Source organism: Salmo trutta, chromosome 12 (genome assembly GCF_901001165.1).
Source record: "Salmo trutta chromosome 12, fSalTru1.1, whole genome shotgun sequence".
In the NCBI taxonomy this organism is placed as follows: Eukaryota; Metazoa; Chordata; class Actinopteri; order Salmoniformes; family Salmonidae; genus Salmo; species Salmo trutta.
In genome coordinates this window covers 42,620,460-42,635,746 of record NC_042968.1, presented here as the reverse complement: position 1 = coordinate 42,635,746, position 15,287 = coordinate 42,620,460, and the positions used below count along the sequence as shown (strand labels likewise).

Here is a 15,287-nt window from a genome sequence, read left to right as displayed (position 1 = left end):
TCAACCTGGGCCTGACTGAGTCTGGACTGAAGAGATAGTATGGTATAGTATAGTGTAGTACTGTAGAGTATCATCCTGGACCTGACTGGGTCTGGACTGAAAATATAGTATGGTATAGTATAGTGTAGTACTGTAGAGTATCATCCTGGACCTGACTGGGTCTGGACTGAAAATATAGTATGGTATAGTATAGTATAGTATAGTAGAGTATCAACCTGAACCTCACTAAGTCTGGACGGAAGAGATAGTATGGTATAGTACCGTAGAGTATATTATAGTACAGTAGTACAGTAGAGTATCAACCTGGACCTGACTGAGTCTGAACAGTATAGTAAAGTATAGTATAGTACAATAGATTATCAACCTGGACCTGACTGAGTCTGGACAGTATAGTATAGTACAGTAGAGTATCAACCTGGCCCTGACTGAGTCTGGACAGTAGAGTATAGCATATTATAGTATAGTATAGTACAATAGAGTATCAACCTGGACCTGACTGAGTCTGGACAGTAGAGTATAGTATAGTATAGTATCGTACAGTAGAGTATCAATCTGGACCTAACTGAGTCTGGACAGTAGAGTATAGTATAGTATAGTATAATAAAGTATCAACCTGGACCTGCCTGCGTCGGTACAGTAGAGTATTGTGTAGTATAGTATAGTGTAGTATAGTAGAGTATCAACCTGGACCTGACTGAGTCTGCATAGCATAGTATAGTACAGTAGAGTATCAACCTGGACCTTACTGAGTCTGGACAGTAGAGATAACAGCAGTTACAGTAGAGTATCAACCTGGACCTGACTGAGTCTGGAGAGTAGAAATAACAGCAGTTACAGTAGAGTATCAACCTGGACCTGCCTAAGTCGGGACAGTAGAGTATAGTGTAGTATAGTATAGTGTAGTATAGTAGAGTATCAACCTGGGCCTGACTGAGTATGGATAGTATAGTATAGTATAGTATAGTATCAACCTGGACCTGACTGAGTCTGGACAGTAGAGATAACAGCAGTTACAGTAGAGTATCAACCTGGACCTGACTGAGTCTGGACAGTAGAGATAACAGCAGTTACAGTGGAGTACCAACCTGGACCTGACTGAGTCTGGACAGTAGAGATAACAGCAGTTACAGTAGAGTATCAACCTGGACCTGACTGAGTCTGGACAGTAGAGATAACAGCAGTTACAGTAGAGTATCAACCTGGACCTCACTGAGTCTGGACAGTAGAGATAACAGCAGTTACAGTAGAGTATCAACCTGGACCTGACTGAGTCTGGACAGTAGAGATAACAGAAGTTACAGTAGAGTATCAACCTGGACCTCACTGAATCTGGACAGTAGAGATAACAGCAGTTACAGTAGAGTATCAACCTGGACCTCACTGAGTCTGGACAGTAGAGATAACAGCAGTTACAGTAGAGTATCAACCTGGACCTGCCTGAGTCGGGACAGTAGAGTATAGTGTAGTATAGTATAGTGTAGTATAGTAGAGTATCAACCTGGGCCTGACTGAGTATGGATAGTGTAGTATAGTATAGTATAGTATCAACCTGGACCTGACTGAGTCTGGACAGTAGAAATAACAGCAGTTACAGTAGAGTATCAACCTGGACCTGACTGAGTCTGGACAGTAGAGATAACAGCAGTTACAGTAGAGTATCAACCTGGACCTGCCTGAGTCGGGACAGTAGAGTATAGTGTAGTATAGTATAGTGTAGTATAGTAGAGTATCAACCTGGGCCTGACTGAGTATGGATAGTATAGTATAGTATAGTATCAACCTGGACCTGACTGAGTCTGGACAGTAGAGATAACAGCAGTTACAGTAGAGTATCAACCTGGACCTGACTGAGTCTGGACAGTAGAGATAACAGCAGTTACAGTAGAGTATCAACCTGGACCTGACTGAGTCTGGACAGTAGAGATAACAGCAGTTACAGTGGAGTACCAACCTGGACCTGACTGAGTCTGGACAGTAGAGTATAGCATATTATAGTATAGTATAGTATAGTACAATAGAGTATCAACCTGGACCTGACTGAGTCTGGACAGTAGAGTATAGTATAGTATCATACAGTAGAGTATCAATCTGGACCTGACCGAGTCTGGACAGTAGAGTATAGTATAGTATAGTATAATAAAGTATCAACCTGGACCTGCCTGCGTCGGGACAGTAGAGTATAGTGTAGTATAGTATAGTGTAGTATAGTAGAGTATCAACCTGGACCTGACTGAGTCTGGATAGTATAGTACAGTACAGTAGAGTATCAACCTGGACCTGACTGAGTCTGGACAGTAGAGATAACAGCAGTTACAGTAGAGTATCAACCTGGACCTGACTGAGTCTGGACAGTAGAGATAACAGCAGTTACAGTAGAGTATCAACCTGGACCTGACTGAGTCTGGACAGTAGAGATAACAGCAGTTACAGTAGAGTATCAACCAGGACCTGCCTGAGTCGGGACAGTAGAGTATAGTGTAGTATAGTATAGTACAGTAGAGTATCAACCTGGGCCTGACTGAGTATGGATAGTATAGTATAGTATCAACCTGGACCTGACTGAGTCTGGACAGTAGAGATAACAGAAGTTACAGTAGAGTACCAACCTGGACCTGACTGAGTCTGGACAGTAGAGATAACAGCAGTTACAGTAGAGTATCAACCTGGACCTGACTGAGTCTGGACAGTAGAGATAACAGCAGTTACAGTAGAGTACCAACCTGGACCTGACTGAGTCTGGACAGTAGAGATAACAGCAGTTACAGTGGAGTATCAACCTGGACCTGACTGAGTCTGGACAGTAGAGATAACAGAAGTTACAGTAGAGTATCAACCTGGACCTCACTGAGTCTGGACATTAGAGATAACAGCAGTTACAGTAGAGTATCAACCTGGACCTCACTGAGTCTGGACAGTAGAGATAACAGCAGTTACAGTAGAGTATCAACCTGGACCTCACTGAGTCTGGACAGTAGAGATAACAGCAGTTACAGTAGAGTATCAACCTGGACCTGCCTGAGTCGGGACAGTAGAGTATAGTATAGTGTAGTATAGTATAGTACAGTATAGTATAGTATAGTATAGTATCAACCTGGACCTGACTGAGTCTGGACAGTAGAGATAACAGCAGTTACAGTAGAGTATCAACCTGGACCTGACTGAGTCTGGACAGTAGAGATAACAGCAGTTACAGTAGAGTATCAACCTGGACCTGACTGAGTCTGGACAGTAGAGATAACAGCAGTTACAGTGGAGTATCAACCTGGACCTGACTGAGTCTGGACAGTAGAGATAACAGAAGTTACAGTAGAGTATCAACCTGGACCTGACTGAGTCTGGACAGTAGAGATAACATCAGTTACAGTAGAGTATCAACCTGGACCTGACTGAGTCTGGACAGTAGAGATAACAGCAGTTACAGTAGAGTACCAACCTGGACCTGCCTGAGTCGGGACAGTAGAGTATAGTGTAGTATAGTATAGTATAGTATAGTATAGTATAGTATAGTATCAACCTGGACCTGACTGAGTCTGGACAGTAGAGATAACAGCAGTTACAGTAGAGTATCAACCTGGACCTGACTGAGTCTGGACAGTAGAGATAACAGCAGTTACAGTAGAGTATCAACCTGGACCTGACTGAGTCTGGACAGTAGAGATAACAGCAGTTACAGTAGAGTACCAACCTGGACCTGACTGAGTCTGGACAGTAGAGATAACAGCAGTTACAGTAGAGTATCAACCTGGACCTGACTGAGTCTGGACAGTAGAGATAACAGCAGTTACAGTAGAGTATCAACCTGGACCTGACTGAGTCTGGACAGTAGAGATAACAGCAGTTACAGTAGAGTATCAACCTGGACCTGCCTGAGTCGGGACAGTAGAGTATAGTGTAGTATAGTATAGTATAGTATAGTATAGTATAGTATAGTATAGTATCAACCTGGACCTGACTGAGTCTGGACAGTAGAGATAACAGCAGTTACAGTAGAGTATCAACCTGGACCTGACTGAGTCTGGACAGTAGAGATAACAGCAGTTACAGTAGAGTATCAACCTGGACCTGACTGAGTCTGGACAGTAGAGATAACAGCAGTTACAGTAGAGTACCAACCTGGACCTGACTGAGTCTGGACAGTAGAGATAACAGCATTTACAGTAGAGTATCAACCTGGACCTGACTGAGTCTGGACAGTAGAGATAACAGCAGTTACAGTAGAGTATCAACCTGGACCTGACTGAGTCTGGACAGTAGAGATAACAGCAGTTACAGTAGAGTATCAACCTGGACCTGACTGAGTCTGGACAGTAGAGATAACAGAAGTTACAGTAGAGTACCAACCTGGACCTGACTGAGTCTGGACAGTAGAGTATAGCATATTATAGTATAGTATAGTATAGTATAGTACAATAGAGTATCAACCTGGACCTGACTGAGTCTGGACAGTAGAGTATAGTATAGTATCGTACAGTAGAGTATCAATCTGGACCTGACTGAGTCTGGACAGTAGAGTATAGTATAGTATAGTATAGTATAGTATAATAAAGTATCAACCTGGACCTGCCTGCGTCGGGACAGTAGAGTATAGTGTAGTATAGTATAGTGTAGTATAGTAGAGTATCAACCTGGACCTGACTGAGTCTGGATAGTATAGTATAGTACAGTAGAGTATCAACCTGGACCTGACTGAGTCTGGACAGTAGAGATAACAGCAGTTACAGTAGAGTATCAACCTGGACCTGACTGAGTCTGGACAGTAGAGATAACAGCAGTTACAGTAGAGTATCAACCTGGACCTGACTGAGTCTGGACAGTAGAGATAACATCAGTTACAGTAGAGTATCAACCTGGACCTGACTGAGTCTGGACAGTAGAGATAACAGCAGTTACAGTAGAGTATCAACCTGGACCTGCCTGAGTCGGGACAGTAGAGTATAGTGTAGTATAGTATAGTGTAGTATAGTAGAGTATCAACCTGGACCTGACTGAGTCTGGATAGTATAGTATAGTACAGTAGAGTATCAACCTGGACCTGACTGAGTCTGGACAGTAGAGATAACAGCAGTTACAGTAGAGTATCAACCTGGACCTGACTGAGTCTGGACAGTAGAGATAACAGCAGTTACAGTGGAGTACCAACCTGGACCTGACTGAGTCTGGACAGTAGAGATAACAGCAGTTACAGTAGAGTACCAACCTGGACCTGACTGAGTCTGGACAGTAGAAATAACAGCAGTTACAGTAGAGTATCAACCTGGACCTGCCTGAGTCGGGACAGTAGAGTATAGTGTAGTATAGTATAGTGTAGTATAGTAGAGTATCAACCTAGACCTGACTGAGTCTGGATAGTATAGTATAGTACAGTAGAGTATCAACCTGGACCTGACTGAGTCTGGACAGTAGAGATAACAGCAGTTACAGTAGAGTATCAACCTGGACCTGACTGAGTCTGGACAGTAGAGATAACAGCAGTTACAGTAGAGTATCAACCTGGACCTGCCTGAGTCGGGACAGTAGAGTATAGTGTAGTATAGTATAGTACAGTAGAGTATCAACCTGGGCCTGACTGAGTATGGATAGTATAGTATAGTACAGTAGAGTATCAACCTGGACCTGACTGAGTCTGGACAGTAGAGATAACAGCAGTTACAGTAGAGTATCAACCTGGACCTGACTGAGTCTGGACAGTAGAGATAACAGCAGTTACAGTAGAGTATCAACCTGGACCTGACTGAGTCTGGACAGTAGAGATAACAGAAGTTACAGTAGAGTACCAACCTGGACCTGACTGAGTCTGGACAGTAGAGATAACAGCAGTTACAGTAGAGTATCAACCTGGACCTCACTGAGTCTGGACAGTAGAGATAACAGCAGTTACAGTAGAGTATCAACCTGGACCTGACTGAGTCTGGACAGTAGAGATAACAGCAGTTACAGTAGAGTATCAACCTGGACCTGCCTGAGTCGGGACAGTAGAGTATAGTATAGTATAGTATAGTATAGTATAGTATAGTATCAACCTGGACCTGACTTAGTCTGGACAGTAGAAATAACAGCAGTTACAGTAGAGTATCAACCTGGACCTGACTGAGTCTGGACAGTAGAGATAACAGCAGTTACAGTAGAGTATCAACCTGGACCTGACTGAGTCTGGACAGTAGAGATAACAGCAGTTACAGTGGAGTACCAACCTGGACCTGACTGAGTCTGGACAGTAGAGATAACAGCAGTTACAGTAGAGTACCAACCTGGACCTGACTGAGTCTGGACAGTAGAGATAACAGCAGTTACAGTAGCCCAGAGTCAGTAACAGAAACAGGAAGTAGAGGACACTGGAAGTCATCTCTGTGGAATATTATAACTTTAGTTTGTTCTCCTTGTGATACGTTAGTAGTATTTTGTGATTAGCTAAAATAAAACGTCAAAGTATTTACAATGCTTCTTTTTGTGTTTTACAAAGAATGAGTCCCAGTCCTAGTCTGGCCTTTGATAGGTTTTGAGGTTTTATATTAAAGTCTGCAACTTTTAAGTAGCTTGTTTGTTTTTCATAGTTCAAAGCCAACTGTTGATAATGTTGATAGAGGATGTTGATAGAGGATTGATAATGAGTATATATCATTATTGACATTAGTCCTACCTTCTTAGATTAGATTGAAGTAAATTGAGAGTGTTATTGTTATATGTGTATTTTAGATGCTTGTACCTACCTGATCTAAACCCACTGAACCTGATAAAGATCTTATCGATTGAAATGTTATATCTGTGATTGTGTGTGTGATTGTGTGTGTGTGTGATTGTGTGTGTACTGTATCAGCCAAACACTACAATACACTGGTACTTTTAGTCCTAGTCTGGTCCTTTTAGTCCTAGTCTGGTCCTTTTTCGTCCTAGTCTGGTCCCTTTAGTCTGGTCCTTTTAGTCCTAGTCTGGTCATTTTAGACCTAGTCTGGTCCTTTTAGACCTAGTCTGGTCCTTTTAGTCCTAGTCTGGTCCTTTTAGTCCTAGTCTGGTCCTTTTAGACCTAGTCTGGTCCTTTTAGACCTAGTCTGGTCCTTTTAGTCCTAGTCTGGTCCTTTTAGACCTAGTCTGGTCCTTTTAGACCTAGTCTGGTCCCTTTAGTTCTAGTCTGGTCCCTTTAGTCTGGTCCTTTTAGTCCTAGTCTGGTCCTTTTAGTCCTAGCCTGGTTCTTTTAGTCCTAGTCTGGTCCTTTTAGTCCTAGCCTGGTTCTTTTAGTCCTAGTCTGGTCCTTTTAGACCTAGTCTGGTCCTTTTAGACCTAGTCTGGTCCTTTTAGTCCTAGTCTGGTCCTTTTAGACCTAGTCTGGTCCCTTTAGTTCTAGTCTGGTCCCTTTAGTCTGGTCCTTTTAGTCCTAGTCTGGTCCTTTTAGTCCTAGTCTGGTCCTTTTAGTCCTAGTCTGGTCCTTTTAGACCTAGTCTGGTCCTTTTAGACCTAGTCTGGTCCCTTTAGTTCTAGTCTGGTCCCTTTAGTCTGGTCCTTTTAGTCCTAGTCTGGTCCTTTTAGTCCTAGTCTGGTCCTTTTAGTCCTAGTCTGGTCCTTTTAGACCTAGTCTGGTCCTTTTAGACCTAGTCTGGTCCCTTTAGTTCTAGTCTGGTCCCTTTAGTCTGGTCCTTTTAGTCCTAGTCTGGTCCTTTTAGTCCTAGCCTGGTTCTTTTAGTCCTAGTCTGGTCCTTTTAGACCTAGTCTGGTCCTTTTAGACCTAGTCTGGTCCCTTTAGTTCTAGTCTGGTCCCTTTAGTCTGGTCCTTTTAGTCCTAGCCTGGTTCTTTTAGTCCTAGTCTGGTCCTTTTAGTCCTAGCCTGGTTCTTTTAGTCCTAGTCTGGTCCTTTTAGACCTAGTCTGGTCCTTTTAGACCTAGTCTGGTCCTTTTAGTCCTAGTCTGGTCCTTTTAGACCTAGTCTGGTCCTTTTAGACCTAGTCTGGTCCTTTTAGACCTAGTCTGGTCCCTTTAGTTCTAGTCTGGTCCTTTTAGACCTAGTCTGGTCCCTTTAGTTCTAGTCTGGTCCCTTTAGTCTGGTCCTTTTAGTCCTAGTCTGGTCCTTTTAGTCCTAGTCTGGTCCTTTTAGTCCTAGTCTGGTCCTTTTAGACCTAGTCTGGTCCTTTTAGACCTAGTCTGGTCCCTTTAGTTCTAGTCTGGTCCCTTTAGTCTGGTCCTTTTAGTCCTAGTCTGGTCCTTTTAGTCCTAGTCTGGTCCTTTTAGACCTAGTCTGGTCCCTTTAGTTCTAGTCTGGTCCTTTTAGACCTAGTCTGGTCCCTTTAGTTCTAGTCTGGTCCCTTTAGTCTGGTCCTTTTAGTCCTAGTCTGGTCCTTTTAGTCCTAGTCTGGTCCTTTTAGACCTAGTCTGGTCCCTTTAGTTCTAGTCTGGTCCCTTTAGTCTGGTCCTTTTAGTCCTAGTCTGGTCCTTTTAGTCCTAGCCTGGTTCTTTTAGTCCTAGTCTGGTCCTTTTAGTCCTAGCCTGGTTCTTTTAGTCCTAGCCTGGTCCTTTTAGTCATAGCCTGGTTCTTTTAGTCCTAGTCTGTTCTTTTAGACCTAGTCTGGTCCTTTTAGTCTGGTCCTTTTAGTCCTAGTCTGGTCCTTTTAGTCCTAGTCTGGTCCTTTTAGTCCTAGTCTGGTTATTTTAGTCCTAGTCTGTTCTTTTAGTCCTAGTCTGGTCCTGATCTCTGTATAGGACTACTGTTTCAGCTCCTATGTTTGTTGTCTTTGTCATGACAGCCCAAAGGCTTTTCGTCCTCTCTATGTCATTCTGTTTTCTGCTGTGGTTTAGCCGTTAAACCCATGCCAGGCCCTGGTGCGCAGACTGTCTGTCATTAATCTGGAGAACTTCAGGAGACAGTACGCACGACGGAGATGGAAGGTACGTCCTGCAGTACAAACATCTATCATACAATATCACCAACATGCCATTAGGTCATTGATAAGTATGTGTGTTGTGTTGTGTGTGTGTGTGTTGTGTGTGTGTTGTGTTGTATTGTGTGTGTGTGTGTGTGCATGCTTGTGTGTGTGAGTGAGTGAGTGTGTATCTGTCCATGTGTGTATTTGTTTCTGATGTCAATAGGTCAATACATATGCTGTAGTGTGTCAGAACATCTCTCTCTTGACTAGATGTCTATCAGGATAGTGTCTCTGTGTAACCACCTGACCAGGATGATGAGAAGAGGGCAGGAACAACAACAACATGACCAGGTGATGACCACACACACACAGTCAGTCTAACTAACCCATTAATATTAGACAGTCTATGTCTAATGAATCATCAATCAATCAAATGTATTTATAAAGCCCTTCTTACATCAGCAGATGTCATAAAGTGCTGTACAGAAACCCAGCCTAAAACCCCAAACAGCAAAGGGAAAAACTCCCTAGAAAGGCAGGAACCTAGGAAGAAACCTAGAGAGGAACCAGGCTCTTAGGGCTGGCCAGTCCTCTTCTGGCTGTGCCGGGTGGAGATTATAAGAGTACATGGCCATTGTATTGCACAGTCATTAATTCATATTGCACAATCTATGTCTATTTAACCCATGTAATGCTGCTGATGCCACTGATCACTCAGCCAGTCATGGGACATGTGTGTAAACGTGTTAGTGATGGGTTGTCACGTCCTGACCAGTAAAAGGGGTTATTTGTTATAGTAGTTTGGTCAGGGCGTGGCAGGGGGTGTTTGGTTTGTGTGTTTCGGGGTTTTGATGTGTGCTATATTTTCTATTTCTATGTTCATTTTATGTTCCCTATCTATGTTTTGTATTTCTGTGTTTTGGCTTGGTATGGCTCTCAATCAGGGACAGCTGTACATCGTTGTCGCTGATTGGGAGCCATACTTAGGTAGCCCTTTTTCCACCTGTCTGGTGGGAAGTTGATTTTGCATTACTGTTTGTAGCCTGCGAAACTGTTCGTTCGTTGTGTTGCTTCTTGTTTATTGTTTTGCTGGTTCACCGTTTATATTAAAATATGATGAATCCAACCCACGCTGCGCCTTGGTGTCACTCTAACGACGGATGTTACATGGGTCAAGAAGTGATGTGTTGTTGTGTTGTTGCCCTTGGTTACGCAAACACAAATACTGTTGCAGTTGTCATCTCAGCAAGATACAGAAAGTCATTCACACTGATCTACCCATTCATATCTAGAATCCACAGTAACTAAGCAATATACTGAACGTGTCATTGTGTTTAACCACGGTCCACTCTGGAGTACATAGATGACAGCCTACCTAACAGCTATTCTATTGACTATCTATTACTGGAGTCATTACAGAGAAACAGAGTGTACCTCCTAGAAATAGACAATACTGGTTGTGTTTTCAGAGGAGCTGTGACAGCGACAACGAGGACGAGACCAGGAAGACAAGACTACAGACCAGGAAGAGGAGTAACACTTCCTGAAGACAACAACCAACCAAAACACCACCATTCCTCTATTCCACTTCCTGAAGACAACAACCAAGCAAAACACCACCATTCCTCTATTCCACTTCCTGAAGACAACAACCAACCAAAACACCACCATTCCTCTATTCCACTTCCTGAAGACAACAACCAACCAAAACACCACCATTCCTCTATTCCACTTCCTGAAGTCAACAACCAACCAAAACACCACCATTCCTCTATTCCACTTCCTGAAGTCAACAACCAACCAAAACACCACCATTCCTCTATTCCACTTCCTGAAGTCAACAACCAACCAAAACACCACCATTCCTCTATTCCACTTCCTGAAGACAACAACCAACCAAAACACCACCATTCCTCTATTCCACTTCCTGAAGTCAACAACCAACCAAAACACCACCATTCCTCTATTCCACTTCCTGAAGACAACAACCAAGCACCATTTGAATCCAGTTAGCTGAGTATTTTTCTATAAAGTTATGGTCTTTTCTCAGTGAAAGGTCATAGACATTAAGTTTTTTTGAATGATACTGCTGTATGTTAGCTAGATTTTTATAAATCTGTTTACAGTATAGTGGTTGTATAATGGCGGGAAATATAAGAGAGAAGAATTAACCCGTTTGTGTTCTTACTGTATTTTACATCAGTGTTGTATGTATAAAATATGTTTTCCTATTAGATTATGTTTAACCTGTGTATGCATTCTCTATACTGGCTATTGCCATTTCCTTACATTATTCTACCACCACTTTTTAACGTGATTTATGGGGAATAAATCAATATTTTATGTATTTTACTATATGTTTCTGATTTGTAAACAATATTATGAAACCCTACAACCCATACCAATCCCTAATTGCTGTAACAATAAATATGACTATAAATCTCCTCTGACTCCGTGAGGCGAAACTAAGCAGCAACATATTTTCACGCCTGGTTACTTTATTTTATCAGCCAGCGTGTTTTCTGACTCTTTTCCCAAAATACTCCAAATAGCAGTTGAGTACATTCATTCACTTAAACAATAAACCCAAAGGCAACTCTTTCTTTGGCTTCTGTCTGTAGTCTCTAGACCTCAGTCAAATCAGCTGAGTAGTAGTCTGTAAAGCACTACAGTTGGTTTCTCCTCAGAATGCTGAATAACTGACAGTTGTTACAGTTGGTTTCTCCTCAGAATGCTGAATAACTGACAGTTGTTACAGTTGGTTTCTCCTCAGAATGCTGAATGACTGACAGTTGTTACAGTTGGTTTCTCCTCAGAATGCTGAATGACTGACAGTTGTTACAGTTGGTTTCTCCTCAGGATGCTGAATAACTGACAGTTGTTACAGTTGGTTTCTCCTCAGAATGCTGAATAACTGACAGTTGTTACAGTTGGTTTCTCCTCAGGATGCTGAATGACTGACAGTTGTTACAGTTGGTTTCTCCTCAGGATGCTGAATAACTGACAGTTGTTACAGTTGGTTTCTCCTCAGGATGCTGAATAACTGACAGTTGTTACAGTTGGTTTCTCCTCAGGATGCTGAATAACTGACAGTTGTTACAGTTGGTTTCTCCTCAGAATGCTGAATAACTGACAGTTGTTACAGTTGGTTTCTCCTCAGAATGCTGAATAACTGACAGTTGTTACAGTTGGTTTCTCCTCAGAATGCTGAATGACTGACAGTTGTTACAGTTGGTTTCTCCTCAGAATGCTGAATGACTGACAGTTGTTACAGTTGGTTTCTCCTCAGGATGCTGAATAACTGACAGTTGTTACAGTTGGTTTCTCCTCAGAATGCTGAATAACTGACAGTTGTTACAGTTGGTTTCTCCTCAGGATGCTGAATGACTGACAGTTGTTACAGTTGGTTTCTCCTCAGAATGCTGAATGACTGACAGTTGTTACAGTTGGTTTCTCCTCAGAATGCTGAATAACTGACAGTTGTTACAGTTGGTTTCTCCTCAGAATGCTGAATGACTGACAGTTGTTACAGTTGGTTTCTCCTCAGAATGCTGAATGACTGACAGTTGTTACAGTTGGTTTCTCCTCAGGATGCTGAATAACTGACAGTTGTTACAGTTGGTTTCTCCTCAGAATGCTGAATAACTGACAGTTGTTACAGTTGGTTTCTCCTCAGGATGCTGAATGACTGACAGTTGTTACAGTTGGTTTCTCCTCAGGATGCTGAATAACTGACAGTTGTTACAGTTGGTTTCTCCTCAGGATGCTGAATAACTGACAGTTGTTACAGTTGGTTTCTCCTCAGGATGCTGAATAACTGACAGTTGTTACAGTTGGTTTCTCCTCAGGATGCTGAATAACTGACAGTTGTTACAGTTGGTTTCTCCTCAGAATGCTGAATAACTGACAGTTGTTACAGTTGGTTTCTCCTCAGGATGCTGAATAACTGACAGTTGTTACAGTTGGTTTCTCCTCAGAATGCTGAATGACTGACAGTTGCTACAGTTGGTTTCTCCTCAGGATGCTGAATGACTGACAGTTGTTACAGTTGGTTTCTCCACAGGATGCTGAATGACTGACAGTTGTTACAGTTGGTTTCTCCACAGGATGCTGAATGACTGACAGCTGTTACAGTTGGTTTCTCCTCAGGATGCTGAATGACTGACAGTTGTTACAGTTGGTTTCTCCTCAGGATGCTGAATGACTGACAGTTGTTACAGTTGGTTTCTCCTCAGGATGCTGAATAACTGACAGTTGTTACAGTTGGTTTCTCCTCAGGATGCTGAATGGCTGACAGTTGTTACAGTTGGTTTCTCCTCAGGATGCTGAATGACTGACAGTTGTTACAGTTGGTTATGTCCTCAGTGTGCCTCTGAGGTTACTGGAGAATAATTGGTGTTGGAGGCACACAACAACAACATACCGAAGCTGTGTTGAGGCCTCATAAGTTCACAGAGTCAAGGTACTGTACATACCGTACAGAGTGGTCTCATATTATGAAAGAGATGCAAGTAAGTTGTCATTGCAACTTTGTGGAGGTTTGAGAACTGTTCACGTGGACCTTCAATCAGGACATTTGTAAACTATCCACGACCACTCCTTGAATGTCACCTTCTGAAGAATCCTTTGACATAAACAGTTATCGATGTGATATATTAAGCATAGCCGACTACAGTACAGACACACAGTATAACCCAAAGGCGGAGGCTCGTTGTTGAGTCCAATGACTGTAGGTTCAGTTGGAGAATGTGACCCGGTCATTGTGTTCTAGGGTAGTCCTTCCTTCAGGAGACAGCACACTGCACATCCAGCCACCAGTAACATACCAGTAATAACATCACATACAGAGACCCAGTCACCAGTAACATACCAGTAATAACATCACATACAGAGACCCAGTCACCAGTAACATACCAGTAATAACATCACATACAGAGACCCAGTCACCAGTTACATACCAGTAATAACATCACATACAGAGACCCAGTCACCAGTAACATAACAGTAATAACATCACATACAGAGACCCAGTCACCAGTTACATACCAGTAATAACATCACATACAGAGACCCAGTAACATACCAGTAATAACATCACATACAGAGACCCAGTCACCAGTAACATACCAGTAATAACATCACATACAGAGACCCAGTCACCAGTGACATACCAGTAATAACATCACATACAGAGACCCAGTCACCAGTAACATACCAGTAATAACATCACATACAGAGACCCAGTCACCAGTTACATACCAGTAATAACATCACATACAGAGACCCAGTAACATACCAGTAATAACATCACATACAGAGACCCAGTCACCAGTAACATACCAGTAATAACATCACATACAGAGACCCAGTCACCAGTAACATACCAGTAATAACATCACATACAGAGACCCAGTCACCAGTAACATAACAGTAATAACATCACATACAGAGACCCAGTCACCAGTAACATACCAGTAATAACATCACATACAGAGACCCAGTCACCAGTAACATACCAGTAATAACATCACATACAGAGACCCAGTCACCAGTAACATACCAGTAATAACATCACATACAGAGACCCAGTAACATACCAGTAATAACATCACATACAGAGACCCAGTAACCAGTAACATACCAGTAATAACATCACATACAGAGACCCAGTCACCAGTAACATACCAGTAATAACATCACATACAGAGACCCAGTAACCAGTAACATACCAGTAATAACATTCATGCTGTTCATTATTTTTCCGTAGTGTAATTTTCTATTGTTTTAGTGATTCACCATAGTGAAGGCGTAGGCTCAGGTTTTATGGGTCTCTATGTTTTTGGTTGGATATGTTTCTCAATTTCTTTCTTAGGTTTTTGCATTCTTCGTCAAACCATTTGTCATTGTTGTTCATTTTATTAGGTTGTCTGCTTATATATATTTTTTATAGATTTGATAGGGAAGCTGAGAGGTCAAATATACTGTTTAGGTTTTCTACTGCCACGTTTACACCTTCGCTATTACAGTGAAACATTTTGTCCAGGAAGTTGTCTAAAATAGATTTAATTTGTTGTTGTCAAATTATTTTTTGGTAGGTTTCTACACTATTATGCAGTTCCTTTGGCTTTGATGCCTTATGATTGAGAATTTCTCTCTCTCTCTCTTTCTCTCTGTAGAGTAGCAGCTAGAGTCTGAGCTCCAGAGCAGCTCTCCAGTAGAGATATGACCTAGGGCCCCTCTGTACTGTCTCTGCTCAGCCCAGATAACCACAACACTGCTTCCTCTGGCTGCTTGGCCACTCGGTTATTAACACTAGCCTCCACTCTATTTAATATTCATTTGGATTCAGAGATATAGCAGGGCCAGTGGCCACATAACATTAATCAAGAAATTGAATCCAATCTCTCACTCTTTTAATAATCCAAAACGTGTGGGTCC

At 42.2% G+C, this 15,287-nt stretch overlaps 2 protein-coding genes across 6 annotated transcripts in view; one reads left to right on the top strand and one right to left on the bottom strand.

Moving 5' to 3' along the window:
• Positions 1-11,293, top strand: part of LOC115203578 (death-associated protein kinase 2-like) — a 45,959-nt gene extending 34,666 nt beyond the window's left edge. Inside the window, exons 9-11 of one of the 2 annotated variants that reach the window (XM_029768365.1) lie at positions 8,782-8,871; positions 9,120-9,200; positions 10,319-11,293. In XM_029768365.1, the coding sequence (XP_029624225.1) occupies positions 8,782-8,871; positions 9,120-9,200; positions 10,319-10,396 (249 nt within the window). In that variant the 3' untranslated portion in view covers positions 10,397-11,293. Of the gene's footprint in view, positions 1-8,781; positions 8,872-9,119; positions 9,201-10,318 lie in introns of those variants that run through there. The other variant, XM_029768364.1, reaches the window with a different exon arrangement.
• On the bottom strand, positions 2,339-8,568 carry LOC115203579 (uncharacterized). Of its 4 annotated transcripts, XM_029768366.1 has the most exons (7): positions 7,872-8,568; positions 7,022-7,717; positions 6,084-6,941; positions 5,614-5,955; positions 5,033-5,260; positions 4,797-4,910; positions 3,800-3,862 (listed from the first exon to the last, which is right to left on the bottom strand). In XM_029768366.1, the coding sequence occupies exons 3-6, from the start codon at positions 6,341-6,343 to the stop codon at positions 4,826-4,828; spliced, it is 915 nt and encodes a 304-aa protein (XP_029624226.1). In that variant the 5' UTR covers positions 6,344-6,941; positions 7,022-7,717; positions 7,872-8,568; the 3' UTR covers positions 3,800-3,862; positions 4,797-4,825. The 4 variants fall into 4 exon arrangements, 1 of the variants encoding a protein (XP_029624226.1); XR_003880207.1 differs by lacking the exons at positions 5,033-5,260; positions 5,614-5,955; positions 6,084-6,941; positions 7,022-7,717; positions 7,872-8,568 and adding exons at positions 2,339-2,391; positions 2,556-3,011 and having other exon boundaries at positions 3,749-3,862; positions 4,740-4,806; XR_003880208.1 differs by lacking the exons at positions 3,800-3,862; positions 5,033-5,260; positions 7,022-7,717; positions 7,872-8,568 and adding an exon at positions 5,383-5,607 and having other exon boundaries at positions 4,848-4,910; positions 5,665-5,955; positions 6,084-6,909.
• Positions 11,294-15,287: the final 3,994 nt, after the last annotated feature.